This window comes from Gambusia affinis, linkage group LG01, assembly GCF_019740435.1.
Source record: "Gambusia affinis linkage group LG01, SWU_Gaff_1.0, whole genome shotgun sequence".
NCBI classification, from domain to species: domain Eukaryota; kingdom Metazoa; phylum Chordata; class Actinopteri; order Cyprinodontiformes; family Poeciliidae; genus Gambusia; species Gambusia affinis.
This window is the reverse complement of record NC_057868.1, coordinates 39,985,818-40,006,117: the sequence shown is the minus strand read 5'-3', so window position 1 is coordinate 40,006,117 and position 20,300 is coordinate 39,985,818. Positions and strand designations below refer to the sequence as shown.

The following is a 20,300-nucleotide window of genomic DNA, read 5'->3' as shown; positions in this document are numbered from 1 at the left end:
TGAAAATAATCAATTCTTGTCAGAATACTCAAATAATTGCCATAATAATCCATTAATCTGAATAACTGATTGATCGTCGGAATAATTGATTTTCAGAATTATGATTAATTACTATAATTTTCATTATTTGCAGCCCCGGTTTAATGATTTCTTCATTTCTATTCAGTATTTTAATAAAGAAAAATTTGATTTTAAAGTCAGTATTTTTCCTGATCCATCAGTGATTTCACTTCCTTCATCCCTTCAAAATAAAACATGAATCTCTGCTGAGTCTTTGTCATAATGTAAAGGAATTATTATTTTTTGTTTTAAGAAACTTCATTCATCACCAACTCAAAAGTCTTTTTCCTGCTCTGTCTGAACTCAAACATTATCAGAGAGATTTTCGGGTTATGCGTTGAAAAATCTCCCGCAGAGCGTTTATCAAAAGGTCCCGACCAAAATCGAGCAGCGAACAGAGACGTTATGGATCGGCAGGATCGGACAGGAAGCGCTTCTGAATCCGCAGAGAGAAAAACCTTCAGCTCGATAAGTTCTGGGCTAATGAAGCAGCGGGCCGAGCGATTAGCGCCGTGTCGGGTTCAGCCTGAGCCAAAACACTCGCCCCTCGCTTTCCTCATGTCAAAGTCATGTTTGCCCTCATCCTGTGAAGGTCGGCAGCGACGTATCGATCATGGCTGGCCGCCTCCACCGTGCTTCAAGCTGGAGACGCTTTTTATAAACCAACAGGCAGACGGCTCTGACCACCAGAACCTTTCTTTGTGTTTCTGGATGCTACAGAAGGTGCTGCATCAAATCGGAGTGTTTTAGTGGTTACACACACACCAACATACACACACACACGCACACACACACACACACACACACGCACACACACGCACACGTACATCCTCTTCATGGCTGCAATCAATATTCTGCAGTGGAGCTCCTTGGCCCGCTACAATTTGTGCACTCTGCATGCAGGTGCGTGTGTGTGTGTGTGCGTGTGTGGGTGTGTGTGTAGCTCACCTCTTATCAATATCTCCCCCCCTCATCAATCTGAGAAAGAGAGATCCAGCCTGAATGAGGGGTTCTGTAAAGCTCAATACCTGTCTGTGTCTTTCTCAATGCCGGATCGTAAATTCCTCACATTTTACCACCAGATTTGCCAGGTTGGGTTCGGATTTATACACCACTTCCTGTGTGTGTGTGTGTGTGTGTGTGTGTGTGTGTGTGTGTGTGTGTGGTAGTCAAGCCCACCTAGCCCAACACCAAGCCAAAGACCAAGACCCGCGCTACATGACAGTAAAATGTGAAATATGATAAGAATTGCTTCTCCAGATTTTAAAACCTCAGCTGAAATAAATTTAACCAGCATCATTACTAATTTAAACTCTTCTTGGTTCTGCTTTGCTTCCACTGGGCAACCCTCTGCGTCACAATAAGTGACATGATGAAGCCCTGGGTGGTTGCCCATAATGCCCATGTCACCAGCCACCACCGTCTGCACCGTTAAATATAACATTTAATGCAGTAAATCCTCCATTCAGTGCTTTAAATATGGGATACATTACTATTGTTGGTGTTGTTTACTAATGATGTTGATTAGCTAACCAATACAAACTATTGTTTACTAATAATTTGTGTTAATAAACAACAACATTAGTTCACAATCAGTTGAACTAATGTTGTTAAACAAAATGTTTACTTTTTTTTACCAACACAAATTGTAAACAAACACCATTTTTGTTGTTTACCACCAAACAACAGAAATGGTGTTTGTTTACCATTGGTAATCAACACCAATAGTAAACAACACCAACAATAGCAATACATGCTAAATTTAGGACAGTAGAAATAGCTGCACCAAAAAACACTGAAGAAAACGACACAAAAACCTCCGAGTGCAACTTCCTGCTTCACAAAATGTAAACAAAGTGGCGTCAGATTTTAGCCATTGGATGATTTCTCTCTTGTTTTCAGTAAAACACCACAAACCATTCCTCCTGCTAGCGCTAAGCTAAAGTACACTTCCTGCTTTTGGTTTTGAGTTTTTTGGTCACAACCCCCAAAACAAACTGGACTTTCTAAACAACCGGACCGCAGTTGGATTAAAGAGGACTAAACATGCCATCTTTCTCTCTTTCATATATTTACCAAACGTTCCTCATAAACAATTTCTCATGTGATGTCACAATTCCCGGAACTTTGTAGCTGGCAGCCATCTTGGTAGGCATCCATAGCTAACTGTCATGGCAGGCCCTCCGGAGTTGCTATGGAAACAATAAACAAGCCACATTGTCTGTCTCAAACGTGTCAATTCTGACAGCAGTAATTTTTGTCGGAATATTTTTCTCTTGCACATTCGTCAATGTTGACACATTTTCTTTTTGTTGGTGTCGACGTCATGGCTGTTTTGTGCTGCGTTTGCCTACCAAGATGGCGGATGCTGAGGCTCGCATCACTTCCCGTTCAGACGTTGGGGAACTATGTGACAAACTACTGAAGTATCTCCTCCAAAGGGCAACAATAGCAGTTTGTTTTGTTTTGGAGTTTATTAACGGTGCGTTGAAAGGCTGGTATCGCCATAGCAACCAGTGACTCAGCATTTTCAGCGTCTGACATTTCTCATCAGGTTCTTCTCTTGTAATAATCCATCATCAACGAACAGAAAAAAAAAAGATGTGCTGGATCTGGCAGAAGCTTGTGGTCCCATCGCCATGGCAACGACAACAAACATGCCTGTAGTTGAGTGCCATGAAATCTGGAATGATGATGATGATGATGATGATGTTGGCTAGGTTTCCTTGGAAACCAACAAACATGCTGAGGGAAAAAATTAGAGAAAAAGAGAAACGTTCCTTCGCTTCTGATGGTCGCAGAAGGAAAACATCCCAGATAGAGGGCGGAGTTGGGCCGGCGTGGGCGGCGGCAGCCGAGGATGGGGATGGGTCGGCGTGGCGACGGGGTGGAGGGAACGAGAGGACGAGGGGGGAGGGAGGAAAGGGAGATAAATGAGGAGGAGATGGGGGTGCAGCAGGCAGGGAGGTGGAAGGATGCCAGGATGAAAAGCTAGCTGGGCTTCAGGGTCCGGCTCTGCAGCATCGCGCTAAAACAAAGAAGACAAAGAAATAAACGACAGCAGAGAAACGCTTCACCCCCGGCGGCTGCCGCTGCTGCTGAACACGTTTAAAACACCTTTTAAGAAGGAAAACCATCAAACCCTTTAACAAGAACTTGTGTTGATGAGGATTCAGTACAGGGTGTCCAAAGTGTGGCCCAGGGGCCATTTGTGGCCCTTGGATTCGTTTTCTGTGGCCCCTGACTGCATGAATTTGGCCATCCAACACCAGAACTTGCTAATCTCAGTGGAAGGGGTGGTTATCATGAGGCCTTTAGTAGTAAACAGACGTACCTTAAGTTAACGTTACATTTGCATTATGTTCTATAAACAGTTTGTAAATACCAACAACAAAGTCTTAGAAAATAAATATAAGTTAGCCTGAAATGAAGCCTTACGAAAAATTATTCTTCATACGAGCTCAAAAGGCACAATTGAGCCTGATCAGTGAGCAGATTCTGATTTATTGAACCGTTTTTTCAGAGTGGGTTTGTGTGAATTGCTGCTGGAACGAAAGCAGGATTGACTGAGAGACGGTTTATTTTTCTGGAAGAGGCAAAGTGAGGAGAGGAGATGAGGAGAGGCAGGAAGAAGACGGTTCCTTCCGTTTGTCCGGCGGTTAACCTGATTAGGTTTGGACTACAGAACCGGATCCGGCCTTTTTACTGGGGAAATCTGGGAGCACACACACACACACACGCACACGCACACACACACACACACACACACACACACACACACACACACACTGGTTTGTTTAAATCAGAAAGCAGAGCAACGTTTTGGCTCCTTATTTATTAAAAACGTGGCTTTGAGTTGAAAACAGACGTGTTTTCTGACATTTTATTATAAATGTAGGATTATTAGGGGATTCTGACATCTGCTGGTTTAAATCAGTGATCCTTCAGATCCGCTCTATCGGGTGTCCAAACTTTTTAACCCGGGCCAAAAGAACAAGGGGGCTAAGAAAACTAAAGTCAAGCAAACAAAATAGTCAATTTTATTCTTTTTTGTTGTTGTACAAACAGGCCTGTCATGATAAATTTTGCTGCATGATAAATTGTCCCAGAAATTATGGCGATAAATAATAATTTGTTTTGAGACCATTTTCCAATATTATAGAAAAAATGAATTATGAAGTCTCAGGAATCACCAGACTGAAGAGTTTTACTATCCAGTTTTTGGTAGAAAGTGAAAAACAACAAATCAAAATTAAGTTTAAAAAATGGTAAAAATAAATTTAAATTTGCTGTATGACTTCCTGTTTTATTGTGGCAGGTCTTTGTACAAAGTCACTATAAATCCATAACTTTGTTTTTCTCGTGTCTGCTTGAACAACTTTCAAATTCCTTTGGGTTTATTTGAACAAATTTATTCTCAGCATAGCAACAAGATTTGGGTCACTTTTTTAGCCAAGGTTAAAAAATGTAATAAAATCTGATTTTGGATGCAGGAAAGTCGACTTTTCAGTAAAACGTCTCAGGATAGACGTGAATCTGATAGATTTTTGTTGTACTTTAAATTATATTAGTGATCATTTTACCATCTTTTCAAATAAAAAGTCTCCATCTGCACCAACCATCATTCATAAACTGCACTAGGGGGCCAAACGAAAACACTCTGAGGGCCACAGCCGGCCCCTGGACCACAGTTTGGAGACCCCTTTGCTGTGTAATCATTGCTGTTTATTTACATTTGAAATCCTGAAGCAGGGCTGCTCATGTGCCGGTTTACAGTGTAAATATGGTAGAGCTTGTTTTTTTAATCACTTTGTTAGCTGTTTGAAACTGGTTTATATTTAAAATTTTTCTGATTTTTGCACATTTAGATTTAGACAAATGACTAGCCTGCAATAATTTAAGAAATACTTTCTGTGTTGAATAAGTCCTGTACAAGAAATGTTGGGTTTCTCTCTATTCTGGGAACAAACCAACTGTAATCCTCCTGAAGTCACACGTCTGCCTTGTTCCTGTCAGTGAATGTTTCAGCCGGAGGTAAAGATGGTGGAGTGAGCAGTAAAGATGTTTAGAGGTGGCAGCGCTGCGGCTGACCGGCGGTGAGGAGGAGCTGTTGGCTCTGCTGTTGGTAGTATTTGAGCAGGAATTAAGAGTAGATTAGAGCGAGCTCTGATTTGATCAGCTGTCAGAGTTGATTCATGCTCCTCGGTGCTGAGAAGGAAAAGTCTCAGAGCTGATTAAAATGCCACAATCAGAGTTCCTGGGATCGCTCTCCGGCTTCCCTGCTTTCAGCCTCAGAAAATACAAACTACAAACACCTGGAGCCTGACTAAAACTACAACTTTTAATTTGATTTTCATCTGACAAACTAACACAGAAGGCGTGGAGCTACGCTAACCATAAAGAGCTAATCATAAAGAGCTAATCATAAAGAGCTAACCATAAAGAGCTAATCATAAAGAGCTAATCATAAACTTTAGTTATGCTAATGCTAAAGCACTAACTTTAATTCAGATTATCTCTGCTGACGACAACCTTCTGGCACCAATGTAATTTTAACGTTACGTTTGACATTCTCTGTAATGCATTTAGATATTTTATTTTTGTCTTTTCCATGATTTAGTTTGTTTTTCTTATTTGACATAATCAGAATCAGCTCTGCAGATATTGTTTAGCCAAAGCACTAAAACTTTAAATGAAGACGTAGCTACGCCAGTAGTGCATTAGTGGACGTTTCCCACCACTGATGGTCGCGTAGTGCAATGAAAAAATTATTTATTTTATTACAAATAAAATCTCAAAAACTTGCTTTCATTTGTATTTTCCGCCCTAAAAATACAGACGGAGATACAATGGATGGCTTTAATCAAAGCATATCCATGTGTTAAAATGGCATAGTCAAAGTTCAGACCAACATTCAATAGTTTGTGTCAAGAGTTCAGATGCACACAGAGTTTCATTCCAATGTAACTGAGATTGAGATAATTTACACAGAAAAAAAAAACTTTAGTTTAATTCTCCAGATGTTCAGAAGACCAGCAGCTAAGCTATATTTTTCTGATTTGTATTTTAATTTAGTATTTTTTCTTCTACTCGACTGCTTTGTGTTTGATATAAAGTCTAAGCAGCTTCTTGGGGAAAACATGAAAAACCTCTGGCGTGATTAATACTTACTTTTTTCTGTTTCTGTAAATAAAATCAGACAAAAGAACAAATGAGTCGCTTCGTGTCACAAAGAGCCGAGGTGAGAAATTTAAATCACAACCGATCCACCTGAGGATGTAACACCTGGAACGATCCGTTTCCTCAGATACAGCATCGTTTCTTTAACACGTCCTTGTTTTCTGAAAGGGAAGTTTTCCTCTGAATGAAGGCGATTTGAAGCGACAGTCCCCTGATATCCTGTCTGCTGGTTCAGCCATGTTGGCTGATTCACCGATGATCAGAGGAAGTCCTGTTCACCAGAACCGAGTCACTGCTGAATCACTGGATCAGCGCCGTTAGCAGGACGAACCTGCAGCTCAAACTCCTCCGATGACTGATGTTTGTTTTTAGATCTTCACCAGCTCTCCTGGTTGAGGAATATGAGGATTATCTTTTATCCTCTTAAACCAGGTGATATCAACAGAAACTGAGTCAAATGAGTCTATAGACATGTTGCATGTTATTGTTTACGTACAGAAGTTTTGCACATGTGCACAACGATGGAGGACAAAAAGACAATTCTGTTACATGACAGAACGATTTTCTTAACCAAATAAAAGATAAATCCCTTTTTATGTTTTAGATCTTTTGTTTAAATTTGTCAGTTTTGGCCACCAGGGCAAAAAGTTTTGACACCCCTGATTTAAAGAGTAACTAAAACTTAAAACAACTTTTTTTTGGTGATAAAACATCTAAATTGTAAAATTTTTGAGTAAATTTGATTAAATCTGTAGTGTTTCTCAGTGCTGCCCTCTTTGGGTTGGTTGGGTATTGCAGCTGAATTTACCTATCGGTTATATTGGAACAGGCTGGTTAGCGTCAACGATTTGCGATGAGTGCTTTCATAAAAACCTGCAATATCAATTTTTGAATTTGTGCCTCTGGTAAGGCACAGACACCTACGGGCGGTAAAGTTTGTTACAACAAAATTTGTTCTGCAGTTTTTACATAACTAATGTAAGAGCTTCTTGGAGAAATTGAGAAAGTTATTTTGTATTCAACCTTTTCTAATGTAATGATTCAAAATGCGTAAACAAAAAAAAATAGTGCTGTCTTAAGTCAGAGGCTTTCTTTGATCTGTTGTAATACAGACAGCTACAGGAGATCATCTACAAGTGTTTGATTTTTTTTATGAATTACAGAATAATTTATTTTCCCTTTGGGATTAATAAAGTAATTTTGAATGTGAATTTTGATTGAATTCAAATTGAATTGACTTGAATGTTTTAGTTTTTCTGTGACAGAAAAGTGGGAATAAAAATAAAAATAAATGTTTCATATAGTTTGGTTCTGTGAAACATTCAGTTTTCTGCAGTAAAAGTTGGACTCAACACCTCACTGCTTATTCCAGGTTTACCATCCAACTGTGACTGAAGTAAAACATTTATAAATACCTGTTTCATTTCTTCCTGAGCTGCATGAATTCGCAGCGTTTTCTTTATGTGTTAATCAGTTTCTGCAGCTTCCCTGAGAGGAGTCAGAAATCTCACTCTGTGTCGTATTAGCTAACTCATGTTTTGGGCGAAAGCTTTCGTCTGCTTCTGAGTTGCATAAAGTGACGGAAAATTGCTTCTGATCCTTCCCAGAAATCCCTTTTTCCCCATAAAACGGTTTAATTTAGTTTTTCCCGACAGCAGTGAAAGTGTTTCCCTGGAATCTGGGTTCAATTAAAGTCGCTTCCATCGATTCTGTTAAAGTGATTTTAATCCAAATTATAGTGGTGATCATTTCTGAAGGGTTTGTTTTACAGATAACATAAACACAGAGTCCCACTGCGCTCAAAACAACAACCTTACCATTTTGCACAATTTATTTAATATTAATTTTTTTTATTTATAAAATTTTTCTTTGGGATCAATAAAGTATTTTTGAATTTGTATTTTAATTAAATACATCCTTATAATCCTTAGGCGTACATCCTTAAAATTTAAAAAATATGGTGTTTCATTAAAAGTGTACAATTCTTTCGCCAAAAGAATTAGAATTTTTTTTAATAAAAAAAAAATTAATAAATTTGCATCCTTTCTGAGAATTATAAAAAGAAAAGAAAACATTTTTCTGGAAACAACCTTCATAATACGGTTTTTAATAAACCTGTTAATGTTCTTTCAGCTCTAAAAAAATATCTGTCACAGTTTCTAGACAACCAAAACTACAATTAATATTAATGTTCCTTTACTTCCTGTTGTCTTCTTTGTTGTTTCCTCCAGTAGCAACTTCCTGTTGTTGGTCATGTGACTCGTGATGTGGAAAGTTTTTTTCCCTTTGCAGTTTTGTGAAATACACTAAACCACTACATTTTAGCATGAAAACCTTTCATCAACAAACATGCTTTATCAAAATTGTCGTATTTCCTTTAAACAAATTTTCGTAATTCCGATTTGTGGATTTTTAAAGGCAGCTATAGAAGCTAACGCTTGAATGAAGCTAAAATGAGAAGAAAACGTGTTGATTCTGAGCGTTTTTTTTTCTCCATTTGTTTTTCAGGATGACAGTTCACTGAGCAGTGAGGAGGAGGCAGAGATGAGCGAGCCCACGTGGCTAGCAGCTGATCTGGGCGCGGTGTCGGACCTGAGCCCGGCCAGCCGCACGGAGAGGATCCGCCACAGTCCCCAGGACATCCACAGCAAGGACGACGACGGTAGGAGCTGCCAAAAATATCGATTTAATTCAGCAAAATGAAAAGATTTGATTGATAGGAGCTGGGCGCAGATTTGTGTCGGTGTTTCTGGTGGGTTTTGAGTTAAAATGTTTAGAGTTGACAGGAGTTTTCCAAATTTCCTGTCAACCCTGAGTTAGTGTTGAAGTTCAGGTAATAATCCTGGGCAGGTTGGAAGTCCTGACTAATACAGTAAATGTGAGAAAACCCACTGAATTCAGTTTGGTCAGTTTGTGTGCATCTTCATTTTATTATTATTGTCTTCAACTGTCCAAAAGGTATTTCCTTTCTTTTTCTGGACATTTCTCTCAATCTGAAATGGATTCATACGGCTCCGTTTTTACCACAACCAGCACGAGACTGAACGCAAAGACAAAAAATTTTTTTTTAAAATTCCCCCCAAATTAGGGGTTCATCGATAAATCTGCCTTGATTTCCTTAACTTTGGGAGATGGTTACATGTTTTGGGAGATTGGCTGATCCTTGCATGTGATATTATTTCAACATTATCATAGATATGAAGTTTGTCAGAATTTATTTGTTCTTCAAATTCATGTTGTTTAGTCAAAAAGTTACATTTTCCAGACATTTATTATTAGTGTATTAAGTTCTGTTCTGCTGCTCTTGACAGTTGGTGGTTACCGTAGCAACCAGTAACTGACAGCTCCTCACTTTTTTTCGGTTGTCGTTGGTAACCGGGGGACAGAAGCTTCTGGACTGATTTTAGCTACCAACTTTGAATGAGTCTGTTGTGAGTCAACAGAAAGGATATATATATAATTTAATTTTTTGTTATTGTTATTATAGAAAATATGTAATCAAATTACATGGACTATAACAAAATTGGAGGAAATATAGTATTAGGTGGTAATTAGTGCCTCTATATAATATAGACATATAATACTATATATATATTATATGGTATTATAGTATATGTAATATATTTTATGATAGTTCATATATATAATATTCAGAGAAATGAAGTGAAGTTGAAATTAACTTTGCTAATGCTAACTACACATATGCAAGTAAAAGAGAAAGTAAACAAGAAATTAATAAAATATTGTTGGTGTTTTATTTCAGCAGGTACTGAATTATTCCCTTTATTTGCATTTCACAGTAGTTCTGTTATTTGTGTGGGAAATGTTTGAGTGTTTTTTTGGTGTTGAATCCTGAAACATATAGTGGTTTTGTTGTCAGTTGCTATGGCAACAGGTCTGCGTGTAGCGACACAAAGTGAGAAAAATGAAGAAAGTGAGTGGTTTTCAGTTATTTTTCAACAGATTTTCTGCGTTTTTGTCCCTTTGCTGTGGTGCACTAAGTTAAAACCGACGTCTCCAGGTTTCATTTTGTTAACAGATCATTTTAAAATTAGCATCGCGGCTATAATGGAGGCAGGTAAAAGAATCGTGATTTTGCCCTCCAGCGTTGAACTCAAGCGCTAAATGTTCAGATGTAAACAGTAACATGCAGGGGTCATTGTGTTTTTATGCTGTTCTTGATTTGAACCCCACCAGAGGAAAAGTGACTGTTTGAGCTGCTGGCTTCACATGCTCTGAGGTTGAGATGCTTCTGTATCTTCAGGACTTCCTTAATTATTAACACCCTCCTCCACTGAGCCGGACCTGTTGTCTGGACTAGCCGTGTGTGTTGGTGTGTGTTCATGTGAGTTCGGTCTTTAGGAGCAATTAGCCGCCTCCCTTGCAGTGGAGTGGTTCGTTCTCCTGCCTGACTGTAACGATGTCTGGAGCAGCCGGAGCTTCAGACCTCTGCACCTTTTACAACATCCTGCTAAATGCAACCAGCTCTGAAATCAGCATGAGCTCAGCCCTTTAGACGCTCTCCAGTGCAGTGGCAGAATAAAATGAGGCACAGGGCAGAGTTTTTCTCCTGTTGTTCTGCGATATGAAGCTTTTTGTAGAAAATGACCTAATGGAGTTTGCAGCAGTTGCAATTTTCTCAACCCATTATTATCACTCTTGCTCTCTCGGCCTGAGAGCAATGAGTTCAGGTCACTTATCAGTGGATTCTGGGAAACGGAGAAGCTGCTATTTATAGTTCACGATAGATGGTGATGGAAGTTAAATATTGCTGCTGAACATAAGTCTGTGTCGTCCTTTGGAGTCAAATTGCTGGGATCTTTGAAATCTTTGCATGTGATTTTATGTTTCTGGTCATTTTGGTGTCTGCTGGAGATGCAACACTTTCAGTGTCTATCGACTCAAACTGATTACGATTTTCAGGCCCACAATATGATTCAGAATCCAGTTTTTTATTTAAATTGCTTAAAGATTATGTTTAAGTGATATGACTGACAAGAGAAGAAGAAAATGGAAACAAATAGAAGATTTATGTAGAAAAAAACGAACAAATTTCAATCTAAGAATCTAAGAAACGCTTCAATAAATGAGTTCAGAGAAAACTTTAAAAACTTTGCACATGTTCACAAGAAACCCCAATTCTTTTTCTTGCCATGTGTTTTCTGCAGTAGAAGAATTTCATTAAAATGAAACCTGGAGCTGAAGGTATTATTAATTTAGAGCAGTGTGCCTCAGCAAAGGAAAAATAATGCAGAAAAAAACCTTAGAAAACAATTCAAAAACACTCATATTCTTCTTATTTCTCACACTCTGTGTCTGCTACGCTACATGACTGACAACGTCACTATATGTGTCAATATTCATCACTAAAAAACACTCAAACATTTCCCACACAAAGAACAGAACATTCAATGCGTTACAGTTTTATGTTTTTAGGCTCGATGTTTATTTGGAGATAAGTGATCCATGTGGTAGATTAGCTACCGCTGCTATTAGCTAAGCTAACACTGCAGTGGTAGATTAGCTACCGCTGCTATTAGCTAAGCTAACACTGCAGTGGTAGATTAGCTACTTTAAACAACTGCTCTGCTGATGACCTGTCAGAGTTGGTGTTTTGGTCGCCTTCTTTATGTTTTAACTGTACTGAAACACAGAGTTCCACAGCACATCTTCATGTTATGGTTGTCATAGTCAAGCTAGCATAACTGTGCTACTTCCCTCTCCTTCTCTTTTAAGTTTAATTGAAGCTTTTTCTTACTTGTTTTAGTGTGAACAATTAGTAGCAAAGCACTGTGTCCCTTTTTCTTTGATTTTATCATGCATACATTTAAGATTTATTGCATTAAGTTGACAACTTGACAGCTAAAACTGATGCTAGTCGTTGTTGAATAGTTTTTTTCGTGATCTTGAAAACAAATAAACATTTTTTCTTTGAGGTTCAATAAATAAATGTCTCCACTCCAGAGTGAAAAGAGCTCTGATGAAGAAAATGCTAAATCTGCACAAAAAACAAAGATTTCAGCTGGTTGTAAATTCTTGACACAGGCCTCTTTGTTTCTGTTCAACAAGCCCAGTTAGGTGTGTTTCCATTGAGACTTTGGGAGTGTGTGTACATTTGCACGGAGAGGTTTTAAGACCTCGGCAGGTTTGTGTGTTTTATTGCTTTATGGTTTTGGATGATTGAAGGTGTGCAAAGGTTGGCTCCATAAAAAGGGCTTCAGCCTGAAATTTGTACCCATAGTTGTTGACTTCCACCTCCACTGGGACACAGTGTCCCACACCAGCAGCAGGTCCGTTAAAAATCACCAAAGTTCCTCAGAATGGGTCACAAAACACTAATGTTGTGCTTACTTTTAGTTTTGTTTTTTAGAAAATCTCTGATAATGTTTAATTTTTGCAAAGAGATAAATTTGGAAACATATTTGTTTGTCTTCTTGCTGGACCAGATTGTCTGACTTTGACCCACTTTTGTCTTCTTGAATTTTACCTCAGCAGCGGTGGACACACTTCCACTACACTAAAAAAAATACTCTCAACTTGACTCAGTAGTGTCGATTTTAACTGTCAAGTTCAAAACTCTTAGTAAAAGCTATTGCTACAACTTCAAATAAGTTGACTTTACCAGGTATATTTAACTACACTGAAAAAAAGAATGGAGCTCCAACTTAAAAGAAAAAGTTAATTTTCCAAATGTAATCAAATTAAGTTTGTCAAACTTACTTTATTTGTCTTTGTAACTTAATTTGGTTACTTTTGACCAGTTAACGCAATAAATGTACGTTTTTAGTGTAAAGAGAAATTAACAGAAAGTTGCCCCAACGTTTTTGTTTTTCTATTACTCCATCAAGTTGGCTTGTCTTAAAATGTTACATTTTTAGAAGTTATTTCTAAGTTATGTCAACATTGTAATGTTCATTTTTAACTATGTTTTTTTTTTACTTTAAATTGTTCATTGTTTTATTATTAATTATGTTAGTGAGTCTAAATGAGTTAAAGTTTTATGAATATTTTAATGCAGTAAATCTTTCAGTATTTTTGCTAGTTTCAAAAACCTTCAACGCTCTTAGCTTCTTTTAAATTCAGTTTTTTGCTATAAATCATGAAGTTCTAATTTACTTGTCAGTTTTGTAAACTTTCGGTTGACTAAAGTTCAACATCTGTGTTGAAGTTTGTGTTTATAATTCTTCAAATAGTAAGAGGTTTATATTCATGCTCTTATTTTGAAGTCGGTGAAGAATGTTTCCTCTCCTCACGTTCTCTCTTTTGTTTCCCAAAACTTTTACAAACAATAGCAACATAAATTCAATATGTAAGGCATTATAGAGCATATAAATTACACTGTAAAAATTAGACTGGTGCTCGATGGTTGAAACTTTCAATGGTAGATTTAATGTTTAGCTAAGCTAAGTGCGCTAAATGTTTTCAAAGTTAGCTTATCTATTAGCATATTAGCAGTTACTTCACTGCTTAAATGTTCTTCACAATAACTAAAACTCTTTATTTAAAGCTGCAGAATGTAATTTTTAAAAAGAATATATATTTTTATAACTTTCACCATCTTGTGACAGATAATCTGTGAATCAATCGATCTCCTCCAGCTCCACCCTGAGCTGCTAGTCCTGTCTGAAGAATCAAAAACAACCAATCAGAGCCAGGAGGAGGGGCTTAGTGCTGTCAATCAACCCCATGTAATCGTTGCTAAATGTGCTAATGGTGGATAAACATCAATGCTATGCTAGGGCCAGAGTAGCAGAAAACAAGGGTGATTGACAGCGCTAAGACCCGCCTCCTGGCTCTGATTGGTTGTTTTTAGGTAGCCCTGGGAGCAATGAAGAGTAGTTAAATTTTTTACACAGATTATCAGTCATGACTTAGTGACAATTTCAACAAATATGTAAAAATCTATTTTTTTGTAAACATTATAAACTGCAGCCTTCAGGAACTTTATGACCCAGGAAATGTTTTTTCATTTTCCAATGTTTTGTGTGGAACTTTGAATCTTCTCTATGTCCAGTTATGCAGGTTCAGCTCTGAAATTTTAGCCATAGCTAACATATAAAACATGTTGAAAGAAAATGAGTTGAGAACTGAGAGAAAACAGACGTATCAGAATGAGAACAACTGTGATGAAAAAGGGGTAAAAACATTAAGAACAGAGATTTCCCCTGAAGGAGATGGAGATCAGACAGATGTTCATCCCAAACAACCCAGATGTTTTATCTCCGATAGTCCTTCATGTTTGTCTCCCTTCACTGCACTCACTTCCTGTCTCCTCCATGTCCTCGGGTGTTTCTCTGCCCTTTCCTTTCCCAGCAGTTGAAGACAGAGCGTTTTGTTCTCCTAGTATTTAAATCTCGTTTTATTGAGCGGAAACCTGGAGATACCTGAAACTGTTTGGAGAAAAATTCAGATGACAATAAAGAGACGCAGCAGACACACCCAGAGGACAGCCGTTTGGTTTTACAACAGTCCTGGCCTTGTCTCTGTGGACAGATAGGAGGGACGTACCTTCACCTCATAACCTCGAATGAATGAATGTCTTTCTACACCAGCTGTTAACAGATCCTGTTTTTGAGCCTTTTTACATTCTGAATGATTTCTGTTATCAAAGTTTCTCTGAAGAGTACGATCTATTGGACAGAAAACAATCTGACTGTAGCATAGCGTCATCACTAGCTGCGTTTCCATTGACCGGATAATTGTGCAAATTGAAATTAAAAAAATAAATTCCCTTAATGTAGAGTCAGCAGTTTTGAAAAAACTTGTTTTTGATAAAAGGTTTTGCTGCTTTGATGTTTCTACTGGTGGAAACCATGAAGAAGACGACAACAGGAAGGATGGTTGGAGGATCACATGAACAAACTTATTAATATGTGATATTAATTTCCTTCCTTATTCAATGGAAACACGGCAATTACAAAATTGTGTTTTTCAACATTATCAGATTATTCTAGTTTTGTGCACATTTGTAACGCAGCTAAAAATGTAAACACTTATATGAGATATAGTAATAATTCAGCCATGGTGCTAGCGCTCATCATCTAACAGCCAATCAGAGGAGACGTCAGCGTCTTATTCAGGTGTCGGAGAAAGAAGCCCAGCCTACTTTGGAGAGGTTACAAATGCAGCGTTTTACAGAAATTGTTGTCGGCCATTTTAAGAGATGTGGATTCAACACGTTCAAATGATACACAACTTTTTATGAACTGGGAGAACTCTGGTGGAGCTGCACATTGTTGGACAAAAATCAAAAATAAACCACAATGAAGGTCACTTCCTGTCGTCATCTTTGGCGTTTCCGTCAGTAGTAATCCGTCTGTTGATAACGTGATTTGTGTATCGATATGGCTGAAACAGCCCCCATCCCAGCGCTAAAAGTTTATAGAAAATCAAGACTTTTTTAAAATTGCAGTGTTTTGATTAAGCAAATTTATTTTCAGATTTTCAATTTGTGCAATTTTATGGTCAATGTAAACAGCTGGTGATAACATCTAGGAAAGTAAGGAAACTACAAACAGAAGCACTGAGCCAGGAGTACTCTCTATGCTGAACAAAACAAAGAGAGAATATAAAGTTGATGATCCTATAACTGCAATTCATCTACACATGATAACAGAGGGAGGGAACGAATAAGGCTCCCCTTGTGGATGGTTGATACATAATTATATTATCAGTTAATCTATAAACACTTTATAAATCATTAATAACTGTTTATTATTAAGTAAGTAAACGTTAGATAAAATGCATAGGTGAACAGAGTTGGCTCACTATTAGGTAGGAATCCAGTAGATTTAGTCGCTTTCTCACAGTTATTAATGATTTATAAAGTATTTAGAGATTAATTACTAACATATCTATTAACTATTTATTATAAGGGGAGTAAAAATCTCTTTCACCCCACAGCAAACTAACAGTAAAGTATTAAAAGTGGGCATGGGTCAAATCTGGGAGGTTTTTCTGTATTTTCCTCATTTTTAATGTGAGAAATCTTTAGTAGACTTGTAGTTTCTACCAACTGTTGGGTTTTTCAACGGGGTTTGACAAATTATTGTTTTAAGACTGAAGGTGGAAGAGTTTATTGCTCGTGTGTGGGCGGATGTAAATGAAGCTGCTATCCTTTCTGCTAAACTCAACACATCTGCTGCTAAAAAACAAACCAAAGCAAAAAAAAAAAAAAAAAAGCCAGGCTGTTTTTCATCATTTGCTGTTTTTGTTCTTATTGTTAAGAATGTTTCAGTCAAAGGTGGAAAATGTGTTTTTTACATGAACCATATGAGCAGCTGATATTAATCCAACACCACGAGAGTCAAATGTCTCGTGGCCATTAGTATTTACTTAAGAGCCTGAAATATACGATGTATAATGTCCCTCTTTGTTCTGCAGAATGTTATCAATTCCCTTCATATGGTTGTCAAGGAAACCTTTCCTTCCTCCTTCACTCCTCTAGATGAAAATGACGTGTAATTATTCATATTCAGGTAAAGTGTATAGTTTCCTGCAGGTTGATACTCTGATCAATGTCCTTTAGTTTGAAATTAATGTAAAAACGTCTCGGATACCGCTGAGGTGAAATCAGATCTCTGGACTGATTCTCCAGTCTGAACTGTTCGTTTGCCAGCAGACTGACTGAAAAAGATGAACTGGTTCCAGTCTCAAATAAAGAACGGGGATTTCTTTGTTTCAACTTCTCATTGGCGTGAACAGAAGTCGCATCCGGGGCACCGCAAGGCTCAGTCCTTGGACCCCAAACTGTAGTACATTTATAATTCCAGTAGATGCATTTCTGAGTTTCAAATGTTGAACATTTTCAACTTGTTGAGCTTAGAAAAATTCCAAAAACGTTTCCAATATTTTTTATAGAACATATCTGAGATTAATCCCAATTTCTATTTTTTATTTGGTGGAAATGTACTTTTATGTGTGTTTATATTTTTTACTTTTTTGTTTTGTTCTTTTTTTCCTTATTTGTTGTTTTGACAATCTTGGCCATCGTGACACAAAGTTTCACGATGGAAGTGAGTATTTATTGTAGTTCAAAACTTAAGAGATTTTTATGATAATGTTACGACTATTGTAGATAAAATAATAAGTAAATATAGAAAAGGTACATTTCCACCAAAAAAATCAGAAATTGAAATTTGTCAATTAGAAAGATTGTCAAACATTTTCGATTTTTGGAATTTTTAGCCAAAAATCGCCAACTTTCAAAACTCTGAAATTTCAACATTTTTTGTGGAAATGTATTTCTTTTTATCTACAATGGTCTTAATGCGCTGTCATAGAAAAGCATCTGGTTTTCTAATTTGAACTTGATTGAAACATTTTATTATCTGCAATGAGAACAGGATTTCAATCTTTCAAAACGTTTTCAACATTTAGTTCAATAAATAACAGCTGATTTGGTTTCATCATTTCAATAAAAGTCTCTGAACAAACAGGATTTTACCTTTTGCCTCCGTTTGCTGGTCAAATCTGGACCATTTTTGTGTTGCAGTTGTGGGCCGCACAACATCAGTCCAGGGGCCACTAATGGCCCCCGCACCGCACTTTTGTCACCCCTGTTTATGTTTTTTTTTTTTTTCCTATTTTCTTTTTTTGTCCTCCACTTCTTCCAACTCAACAATTTTGGCCCAAGTGTCAAAAAGTTTGTACGTCCCTGTTGTTGTAAATCTAGTTAGCTGTTAGCATGTTAGCTAGCTGCTGGTTCTGGACTCAGATTCAGATCCAGATGATGCAGAGATGCCGCCGCATCATAAGTCAGAGCTGACATTGAGAGGGAGAGTGTGTGTGCGCTCCAGCAGAGTTGGGTTTTATGCAAATGCGCGTGTGTGTGTAGGAGTGGTGCATGGAGCGAGGTCGAGGGAGAGAGCCGCTCCATAGTCTGGGTCTTTGTGCTCCTCAAGCAGTCTGTGTGAGTGGGAGGCTGGCTGGGAGGGGCTGCCGGCATTATCTTTCACCTCTCAAGGCCGCAGACGGAGCCGCGAGAGATAAAACACACACACACACACACACACACACACACACACACACAGACGGTGCAGCAAGGGGCTGAGATGGACGGGAAGGAGCAAAGTGAGAGGTGGGGGAGAAAGGTGTGAGGAAGAGGAGCTGAGATGAATGGATGCTGGGAGAGGAAAACCAACAGAAACAGAAACTTGTTCTCCATGTTTCAGCCTCAGGTTCTGCTGCTAAGATCTGCGTTTCCATTCATTTCTGTTTATATTCTTCTAATGTGGAAAAATACACAATTTAAATTAAATAAGAAATTAAATAGAAATCACATGTGAATAAGCTAGTTTAATAAGTTATTTAAAATCATGGCAGCGACGGATGTAAGCGAGATGTTCACACCTCAGCCGTGGCGATCATCAACGTTATAGTGGTAGTTTTAATTCTTTCATACATTGGTTGGTTTATTGGTGCAGAATAAAATAAAAGTCAAGGTATTGTTTTTATGTAAACACAGATTCATTAATGGATACTCAACAGAGAAAATAATTTACTGTTGAACAACCAAGTGACTCTGGTTTTTCCTCCCAACCTTCGGCGTCTCATTCCCAACTGAACGAGACGCCAAACGTTGTAAATCAACAGCAAGAGATATGGAAGGCCATCCAGCTCAAATGTATGTGAATTTTAACATATAGAGAACAATTTGCCTGTTCGTTTTTTATTAAATAAGAAATTAAATCCCTTCATCTCTGAGTAAATGGGAAGTATCACTGTCTTCATGAGGGATATTTGCAGTCGACACACATCCTGCCCGAGGAAAATTCACTTGTTTTATCCGCAGGCGTTAAACCTGAAATTATTTATGTTCCTCAGTTACTGAAATATTTACACTGTTTCAAAGCACCATGATGTTTGTTTCATTTTAATGGGGGTTTCCAGTCTGTTAACCTCTGTTGGGTTTTGTTTAATCATCATAGTTTATTTAGGACGATGTGGTTTCGTCAGTTTTATGAATCAAACTGAATATCTGGTAGCGTCAGCTGGGATTGTTTCTGGAGTTTAATTCAGGAAATCTGACGAGTCAAAGAGAGAATCCAGCTGCAGGTTGGAGGGAAAATCTCAGATCTGAGACATGAAAACAGCAAAAGGAGGCGGAACGAGAGCAAACCGAGGGGAATATTAGAGAAAACTGCAGGTCAACAGGAAACGCACCAGGAATACCCTCAGAGTGAGTTAGCATAGCGCTAGTTTCACTAAAAAAATATTCTATATTCAAATCTGAACATCGTGAGAAAAATCTCTAAAACAAATCATGAATCTTAACTTCAAACTCGATTCAATATAAAAAAATTACTGTATTTTAGGACTTATTTGGGGATTCCAATAAAACACCTCGTTGCCATGGTTACGCATCATGGTATGCGTCACAAGCAGCAGAGGACACACTCATGCTAATCTGTTGATAGTGTAGCGCATTTATTGTTTATTTGGTTTAGCTAAATTTGTTTAGCTCACTTAGCTTCCCTAAATTGATTTTATCTGATAAATTTCAAACACTAACATGGCTGTTTTGTAAACTTTCAGTTGACTAAAGTTAAACATCTGTGTTGAAGATTTTGTTATCTACTATATTATCGACTATATGTAACATATATGTTTATATTCAGGAACTTATTTTGAAGTTTTCACAGCAGTTCTGTTTCCTGTCTACATTTTCCCAATAATTTCATTTCAAACAAGAAACATACAGGAACAAATAAAACATGGACAGTAGAGAACATAAACATAAATACATTATCTAAAGATATTATCGAACTTAAAAATTATAAAATTAAATTAAATTAGTGCTTGAAGGCTTCAGTCCTTAAAGTGCAAATATATTTTAAAATTAAATCACCAGTAGCGCTTTAGCCTTAAATGCTATATTGGTTTAGTGCTTTAATTGATTGATTGATTAATTGAACTGATGTTGTTGCATATTTCTTTAGGGTTAGCATGGCTAACTCTTTAGCTAGCAGTGCCCACAATTGTTTATTAGTATTACTAATTAAGCTGCGTATTGTTTTGTCTGTTTTGTGTTTTTAAACCTGAAGGAAGGGTAGTTTTTG

General features: G+C 37.6%; 1 protein-coding gene across 3 annotated transcripts in view; it reads left to right on the top strand.

Moving 5' to 3' along the window:
• Positions 1-20,300, top strand: part of LOC122829711 (nucleolar protein 4-like) — a 76,503-nt gene that overhangs the window by 33,499 nt on the left and 22,704 nt on the right. For all 3 annotated transcript variants that reach the window (XM_044114514.1, XM_044114601.1, XM_044114681.1), the window contains one exon: positions 8,749-8,902. In XM_044114514.1, the coding sequence (XP_043970449.1) occupies positions 8,749-8,902 (154 nt within the window). The remainder of the gene's footprint in view (positions 1-8,748; positions 8,903-20,300) is intronic.